General features: G+C 41.6%; 4 protein-coding genes across 4 annotated transcripts in view; all 4 read right to left on the bottom strand.

Annotated features, from left to right (window-relative positions):
• The window catches only part of LOC145710132 (uncharacterized), a 1937-nt gene extending 1139 nt beyond the window's left edge, over positions 1 to 798 (bottom strand). Inside the window, exons 1-5 of the mRNA XM_081787830.1 lie at positions 703 to 798; positions 616 to 648; positions 254 to 370; positions 55 to 211; positions 1 to 15 (exon numbers count right to left, since the gene is read on the bottom strand). The exon at positions 1 to 15 is cut by the window's left edge and continues 224 nt beyond it. Of these exons, the coding sequence (XP_081643956.1) occupies positions 1 to 15; positions 55 to 211; positions 254 to 370; positions 616 to 648; positions 703 to 798 (418 nt within the window). The remainder of the gene's footprint in view (positions 16 to 54; positions 212 to 253; positions 371 to 615; positions 649 to 702) is intronic.
• Positions 799 to 2506: 1708 nt separating this feature from the next.
• On the bottom strand, positions 2507 to 3860 carry LOC145706605 (mitochondrial coenzyme A transporter SLC25A16-like). The gene is made up of 5 exons (XM_081784026.1): positions 3602 to 3860; positions 3435 to 3556; positions 3183 to 3364; positions 2773 to 3135; positions 2507 to 2731 (listed from the first exon to the last, which is right to left on the bottom strand). The coding sequence occupies exons 1-5, from the start codon at positions 3843 to 3845 to the stop codon at positions 2626 to 2628; spliced, it is 1017 nt and encodes a 338-aa protein (XP_081640152.1). The 5' UTR covers positions 3846 to 3860; the 3' UTR covers positions 2507 to 2625.
• On the bottom strand, positions 3861 to 5040 carry LOC145706604 (tRNA N6-adenosine threonylcarbamoyltransferase-like). The gene is made up of 4 exons (XM_081784025.1): positions 4909 to 5040; positions 4404 to 4868; positions 4158 to 4362; positions 3861 to 4109 (listed from the first exon to the last, which is right to left on the bottom strand). Exons 1-4 carry the CDS (start codon positions 5036 to 5038, stop codon positions 3878 to 3880), a joined length of 1032 nt encoding a protein of 343 aa, XP_081640151.1. The 5' UTR covers positions 5039 to 5040; the 3' UTR covers positions 3861 to 3877.
• A 26-nt stretch (positions 5041 to 5066) lies between these two features.
• On the bottom strand, positions 5067 to 8267 carry LOC145709066 (ERO1-like protein beta; the record flags this gene model as incomplete). The annotated part of the gene is made up of 6 exons (XM_081786750.1): positions 5067 to 6057; positions 6101 to 6567; positions 6927 to 6931; positions 6970 to 7419; positions 7463 to 7697; positions 7787 to 8267. Coding segments are annotated over 6 exons (1848 nt in total), but the record flags the coding sequence as incomplete, so codon positions are not given.
• Between the last annotated feature and the right edge of the window lie 63 nt (positions 8268 to 8330).

Here is an 8330-nt window from a genome sequence, read left to right as displayed (position 1 = left end):
CTTTGTCCGAAGCACCTTTGAAGATTTAAAAAACATATTATATTCTTCACCAACCGGCTACAGCATTGCTGGTTTCATAAACGAATTCCATTGACGCAGTGGAGTCATTGCAAGAGGAGACGGATTTCTGGGACTCTCCGTCTTGGGACATTCGATCTTCCTTCGAGTCTTCGGCAGTGTCCGAATCAGTGATGGAAGCGTTTTCCTTTGCCTTTAAATTAATTTTAGTATTTTTTTTTGGACATTCACTTACGATCTTTCGATTATCGAGTTCTTTGGCAGGCTTGCTGGCTTTCTTGAGGCGAAAACCAGAATCACCGAGAGAGAGTGAAGGAAACTCTTTCTGGTACTTCTCGAACTTACCATCGCACTAAATGCCAAGGATAAAATTGAGTAGTCTTATCAGGAGCAAATCGAAGACGGATAATTAGCTATAACTAGAAGCGGGGAGAATAGATTTATAGAAATCTGAAACATGACTCATTTCATTGAAATTATGAAATGATTGCTGGTTTTTTGAGTGAGAGTGAATTGTAATGCATTTGGCGAATTTCTTCTATGCCAAAGTGATTAGAATAGCGATTATCACCCGGCGACAAGACTGTCGAAACTTACTTTGGCTCCTCGAGAGTCACGCTTGCGACCGCGCTTAGAATTCAATAGCAATGTAAAAAGACAATAAGTGATAAAAAAAAAACTTACAGGTTCTTCGACCTCGAGCTCGTTCGGGGTCTTAACCCGAAGTGGGCCACGCTTGAGCCAGACGTTTTCGGGACCAGAAACTTTGTTCTCGGACATTCTTAACAATTTAAAATGTTAGAGGCAAGTTCTGTCTATCCCAAGGCGAGAAATAATTCGGAGTGAACGGAGTAGTCTCTGGGGGGAGGGGTACGGTCTCTGAAAGGTGGGTGTTCTCTTGGTTGCCCCTATGGCAAGAATGAAAAAATTGAAGTGAGTACCCCTGATGTAGGGACGTATTCTAGAAACACGAAAAACGTAAACACGTGATTAATTTTAGGGATCTTGCCGTCGTCAATACATGAAAAACAACAAAATTCGTTCTAGCGATGAGTGTTTTTAATAAGTTTTCGCAGGATTCTTAGCTCGATTTCCGGAGAAGGTTAAGTCTTTGAGAGCGAGTTCCCAGTCTCTTCGTGATGTTGGCACCCGATCAAATGGTCTCTTGTCTTCATAACAACTTAGAAATACTTTTCGAAAGCTAAAAATAATCATTTAATGAAGAATAAAAGGCTTTTAGAGGTTTAATAGACTTTTGGGAGCATTTATTTCGAGTAAGTCGAAAGTTTTCAAAGTTTTAAAGAATTTACCATTAATACCGAGTTGGCTCAATGTAAATTATGAAAATTTCATGTAGAACTCGTACCTATCTTCTATATTTTCGGTTTTATAGATTTCAGGAAGGGAGTTTTCGAGCGAAGACGATGAGTTTTCAAGGACGCAAAATTTGAATCCGTCTTCTTTCATTTTGGACGACCCTTCCGCCTCATAATCACAAGTTTTTGATAAAGTAAACTGTCGAATTTGGGAGCAGTTTCGGAAATCAAGATACTGCTCTTCAGAAAGCTTTGAAATGTCAGTTTGACAATGATCATACGCTGAGACAAGATTTCGAACGAGGAATTCTCGAAGTTCGCCTTCGTTCGTACTTTTCAGCCAGTGTTTCTTATTACTGTGTTCAAGAGGATGCTACCTATATATTCCGAGTCTATATTCGAAGTTAAGCGAGGTAATTTGCTCGTTTATAGTCAGCAAAACGGGAAAAAGTGAAGTTTTATGAAAGCTTATGCTTTCCACAGTTTAAAATCACTATAAACTTTCTATATTTTTCTTTTTTTATTGAGAAAATTGACTGATTTGAGGGATGAAAAACCGAAATTTCATCGATTTCGACAGTTCCAGATCACCTTTTTTCTTAATCAAAACAAATTATCTCTAGAAAGAATTCTTTCTCGTTGGAACACTGTAAGACTAACTGAACACTTTTCCTGGCAGAGATTAATTGTCTGGTGGCGGTAGTCGTAGAAACCTTGGCCAGAGCAATCATCAATTTTAATATGACGCGTCATATTGAATGGACAGCCCGAATTTTTTAGTCCAAGCAAGATCCCAGCAGTCGAGTAGTCAAGCTTTGTCTAAGTAAGGATTTTCATGGATGAAAACTCATTCGTGACAATAAGATCGAAAATATGAATTGTATGTGCATTCATTAATAACCCTTTGCCAATACCGCTTTAACTTGCGCCGTGATTGTACTTTTATTAAGCTCAGTATTTTCTTCAGGCTTTGGAGCTTCGTTTTTTTGTTCGAAAACGATTCTATTGCGATGTTGCTGCACGTTACCGACAGTTTCGATTTCCGCGCTTATCTCTTTCTGACTAGAGTCGTCACTTATATTCGGCTTGGGGACAAATGTCATTTCAGTCTGTAAAGAATGAAAATTTAGCAAATTCCATCACCTTCTCTTCGGATGATCATGAAATTCAGATTTCCAGGTAGATTTGCTCTTTATTAAATCGATGTGTAAATATTTTTACAAAGCCTTGATGAAAAGGCGAGAAGAGGAACTTGCAATTTATGGATTAAACTTGAATTAAGAAATAAATATTAGGGTTTTGATCGAGGCACTTGGAACAGCTCGCGAATATGCTCGTTTACAGTGAAGCTGGTGGCAGTCGCAGGAAGAGCGCGAATGATATTTAAAGAGAAGCCTCTGAAAGAAAGTCAGCCCGGTCGATCCGGAAGGCAAGCTACCTGTAAATTAAGCGGAAGCCCCCGCGTTGCCACAAGTCTTTCCAGGTGTCCATTATGGAGAGCTTATTTTTCAGCGCTGCTTGAGATTCGATCAAATTCGCGTTCTGCATGCGTCTCTTCGCTGTGTCGATGGGAAAGCAGACAAATTGCGAGAGGAGGCCGGCAGCGATGCCGCACAACGAGTTCATGTACCAATTTGAAACTATCTTTCCTTCAGGAGTCTCCCTTCGCAGCTTCAGTCCGTAGAAGCTCTCCTCCGGATAAGAGAGCACTTTCTCGCGGAGTGACTCGTACGTCCCGAAACTAATTCCAGCGTAAGGAATCATCCCCCACAACGCAGGACTCATTCCATTGAAGAAACCTCTTTTTGAGTTTCAGTTAAATTCTTGTTCTATAAATGCAAAACTTACTTAACGCCACAGCTTGAATAAATACATCGGACGGTCGTCGACCATGTCCTGTAGTCTTGGTCATACTTTGTAGTGAACAGCATACGAGTCCTAATAGTGTCCAGTGGGTAGGTTAACAAAGTCGCTGAGAGTCCAGTTGCAGATCCACAAATCAGATTTTTCACTGGCTCGCTTACAACAAGCTAAAATGTTTTAGAAGAAACGGTATGAATGACAGTAGAATAAAACAATGATAGAGTGCTTTTGGCTAACCTTTTTATTAAAGTATTGGTCCCATTGTCTTTTATAAACGTCTATCATGAGGAACTGGATTCCTGCATATGGAAAAATTCTAATAACGAGTGATGGAAATCCACGCCATAACTGCATGAAGCCTACAATGATTAAAATTAACGATTCGTGGAGATGCGACCAAATACCTTCTTGTCTGACGATTGTTTGAGCAGATTTTATAATTGATAAGTTAGCGTGTATCCTGTGTTCGCCCTGGCGCAAGATTTTGATCCGATCAAAAGGGCTCACCATTCCCTTGGCGATGCAGCCCGCAATGCCGCCGGCGACGAACTCTCGGACACGCCTCGACCCATTATGAATTTCGATTGTGTTCGGTTTAACGTTAGCCTTAGTCGCTACTGCATTTCCACAGAGCTCACCATCGGCCATCTAAATCCGGCTCAGTCTAAATACCGCTTCGTTCAATCAATCTGGTAATCTGTGCGCCAAATTACGTCTACTTCGTCCGTTCGAAAACGCTGTGTTATGGAACAGTCAGAAAGGCTATCGCGTACGCCTGCGTTGAAGGCGCAGAGGCCCGCCTGGGCGATCATCGCCCCGTTGTCGATGCAGTAGCGATCGTCCATAGCACAGAGTCGAGCACCTCGCTCTTCGCACATCGCCTCCATCATCTTTTGCAGACGGATATTACATCTAAAAGAAAATATGAAGTGACCCAATAAAAAAAGATTTAAATTTTACCCCACGCCACCGACAATAAGAACTTCTGTTGAACCTGTGTGTGCCAGCGCGCGTTCCGTCACTTCCACCAGCATCGCAAAAAGTGTTTCTTGTAAGGAGTAGCACAAGTCATACTTGAACTGATTCAATTCTTCTTCACTTCCGCTTTTCGTCTTCGCAAGTTTGGTTACATGGCTTAAAATTCCAGAGAAGCTCATGTCCATCCCTAAGCGATATTTACTGAAGAGAACTTTCAGATTTTCTCACCTTTTATAACGTAGGGCAGCATGATAAACTTTTTTCCTTTTTTAGCGAACTGCTCAATATTGTAGCCGGGCGAGGGGTCATTCGATATTTTTATAACACGGGCAAATCTGTCGAGGCAGGATCCAATCGCGATATCCAGGGTTTCACCAAAGATACGATAACACTGTTTAGAATAAGCAACGACTTGTGTATTTCCGCCGGAAACGTAAAGAATTGTCGGGTTGTCGGCCTTTGTGACGAGCCGTCCCATTTCGATGTGCCCAACGCAGTGATTAACGCCGAGAAGTGGCTTATCCCAAAGTTGAGCTATCGCCCGCGCTACCACTGCCGTAGAAACAAGAGGCGCACCCATACCAGGCCCCTTCGTGTAGCATATAGCGTCAATTTCCGACACTTTCACCTTCGCCTCTGTAAGTGCCTCCTTTAAAATACGCAGGGCGACCTCCCGGTGATGACGAGCAGCATCTATGTTCTACTCCACATCTACTAGAATTTCGAGGATTACCTGGCGGGCGAAATCCAGTACCAGGCGGAGAAATGTAAGTATCACGTGGGTTCGATAGAATTTCTCCGTCTTTAATTATTCCAACGCCAAATTTATTGGCAGATCCTTCAAAGCCTACAACTATAACCATTCTTTAAGTAAAAAATGAAAGATACACATTTATTTCTTCTGAACTATCTATTACACACAATGGCATAAATTAAATAGGCAGCATCATTTACAGAAAAACATACTTGACGCCCGCTGCGGCGTCATTAGCACTTGAAATAACTCAAATCGAGACAAAGAATGAAACGGAAAAAGACAGGCTTGGTGTTGCCGAAACAACGCCTGTTTACTTTGATAGTACTTTAGGGGAGAGTAATCAATTAATGAACGACATTTTTATTTGATTTTCGAAGTATAAAAGCTCGTACGGTGTTAAGAAAAAAGTAGATAAATAGATAACCTTAGATGGAAACGAACAATATAATATCTGTACTAAGAAATGTAAATATATAAATAATAAAAATATTAAGGAGTCAAAGCACCCAGCGATTGACTGTAAGTAGATAGCTGCCTCTTTTTGAATCAGATGATATTCATCAATAAAGAAAAGAGCGATAGTAAAATATATAATAGTAGAGATGAACGCAAGAGTAGCTGCTTGGAAGTCGACGTAGAATAAGAACGAATACTTATCACTGTAACGATAGACAAAGGTCCGTGCCCGGTTTTTCCCTCAAAACAGATGCCGTGACCGAAATAATTAAATATTTGCATCAGAAAGGGAGGAGGAAAAGTATCGATTAATTGATGGTTTAGCTTTACAGAAATAAGTACAGTGAACGAAAATGAAGACTCTAAGACGTAAGAAACGAATTACAAAGTACTGCATGCAGCTAGATAAAAATAGGTTTTCGTCTACATAAAGTTTTGATTATATACAGTGAGTCGGTACTATAAGTCAAGCTTGAAATTAGGTTGTTTTTGGGAGCCTTTTGACATCGTAGACTGGCTCCCGCTTGAGAGCTGTTCATTCTGAAGCATCTTCTGAAAACGATCCAAATAGTGAATCGACGAAGATAGGCGCGCAAACGCATTGAACATGGCGACGACTTCATTTCTGTCGAGCTTGTAGTCGGTGATTTCAGCAGGAGTGAACAAGATCTTAATATAGCCGTAAATATCGCATCGCGAAGCACCTAAATACCTTCAAGGCAGTGCCGAGACCGTGAGTTTGTAACTTGCCCCAGAGACGACACTTTTCGCAAGCAGCGCAGTCGATAATCGTCGTGACATTATGGAAACGGGATCGAAACTCCTCCTTTAGAATGCTTGCTCGTTCTCCCTTAAAAAGCTGCGTTTCGTCGAAGTGCATCGGAAAGTTGACCACACTGTCTAGCAGTTTTGAAATAGATTCCTTCATAAAGTCGTCTTCTTCTCTATTGCCTGTGAACAGGGATGTACATTTTCCAAAATTTTCGACTGCGATGCGGTGCGAACTGCGATTTTTTTTCGAGGATTTTCTGCGGTGCGAACTGCGAGATCCAAAATTTTCTCTTCGCAGTGCGACGCAGACTGCGATTTTCTGCGAACAGCGGAAAAAAACAGAAAACTGCGGAAAATTCTGCGATTTTCTGCGAAACTGCGGAAAATAAGTAGAAACTGCGGAGAATTCTGCGACTTTTTATGAAAAAGTGCGAAATTTTCTGCGAGATGCAATTTTAGTCAAAAGTCATTATTATGACGGGCACATTCTTCAATGATTTTTGAGTTTAAGTCTTCGGGCCGTCTCAGCCCCGTTCCATGATTTTTAAGTTTAAGGGCTTGACGGCCCTTCGGGCCGTCTCAGCCCCGTTCCAGGATTTTTAAGTTTAAGGGGCTTGACGGCCCTTCGGGCCGTCTCAGCCCCGTTCCATGATTTTTAAGTTTTTAAAATATTCAATTTTTTACTGTTTTTGGCCCAATTATGGTTTTGATTTAAAGTTTGATAAAATTGGGTGAACGGCGGCTTGGTTAAACGGAGACCACCCTACGACGCCTTTTTCGTGGTTTTCCAGTTACTCTCAAGAGAAAAACTTGAAAAAATTGCTGGAAAATGACCGCAGAATCCGCAGTCTGCGAACTGCGAGATTTATTAAAAACTGCGGAAAATGACTGTGAAAAAATCGCAGTTTTCGAATATTCTGCGAAAACTGCGGACTGCGGTGCGATGTGCATACATGTGCTCTGACTGCGCTGCGAAGTGCGAAATTCCGCAGTTCGCAGGTCGCACTGCGAAGATTTCTGCGATTTCCCCACTGCGAATGTACATCCCTGGCTGTGAAGTACTGGAGCTTGGAAAGGTAGGGCGCCGCTTTGGCGAATGCGCGCATTTCCAGTAAATAGACGAAGTAGAGATTCTTTAAGTATGTAGCTCCTTTGGAATGGTCAAAGCGACGCTTGAATTCCTCGAGATTCATGTTCCAGTCGATCTTGCCGAAGGTACCTTCGTAGCGGTAGATGGCAGATAGATGAAGGGAGATAGAACTACGAACAAATAAGCAAATATCTCCTTGTCAAAAAAGCTTACCTGTGTAAACCAGAAACCACTCTGTAGAATATTTTCTTCTCGAGACATAAGCCAGATAATGGGGAGTCAGGTACGTTGTCGTAGTTCTGATTGAAAGAGGCAAGATCGTTTTGAGTCATTGGCCAGGGCTCTGGCTGGAAACAATTCTCTTCGTATATCGCTCGCCAAACTTTATGGGCAGATTCGCCATCGTACCCTGTAAATCGTTCCGGATTTTTAATCAAATCAATAAATTCTAATAAACGGTTTCAAAGAGTTAACTCTTATAATTAAAATTATCAAACGTGAAGATATCAGAATACATCAGTTAAGATGAAACCACACCCATGTTTGGATCTTCTTCACTGTCTACATCACAAAACTTGATTCCTCGCATGTCGAAGTTCTTCCAGTCTTTGAAGGCGGACTTTTGCTCTTCGGTGATAGATCTGTTGACAAAAGACATTTTATCGACTTCAATTTGTCTGGTCTTGTTGTAGGCTGCTCCGTCACAATCTTCGGGGATCTGAGCTCCTTTGATGCCAGACGGGATTTGATCAGCTGGGCAGCTTTGGACCGTGCATCCTCCGGAAGCGAAACGGCACTTGAAATCCAGATCCCAAAACTTACATTTACGCTTCGTGTTTGCCTTGTAATAACGGAAGAAGTCGCGCTGCACAATGGACGCAAGATGGGGATAGATAACCTCGTTGTTGTATTTGTCAAGCTCTGGAATCTCGCACGAGCAATCGTCTAGATACCCGGATAGTTCGCTAATATTCGGATCGAGACATATTTCAATTTTAATGCTTATTTTATTTCTCGATTAGTTATCGAGTTATCGACGATAACTATACTTTTGACATTGTTTCGATCCCCAAGCAGAAGC

Source organism: Oikopleura dioica, chromosome XSR (assembly GCF_907165135.1).
Source record: "Oikopleura dioica chromosome XSR, OKI2018_I68_1.0, whole genome shotgun sequence".
NCBI classification, from domain to species: domain Eukaryota; kingdom Metazoa; phylum Chordata; class Appendicularia; order Copelata; family Oikopleuridae; genus Oikopleura; species Oikopleura dioica.
Note: the sequence above shows the minus strand (reverse complement) of the source record. Positions and strands in the feature narration are given on the sequence as shown.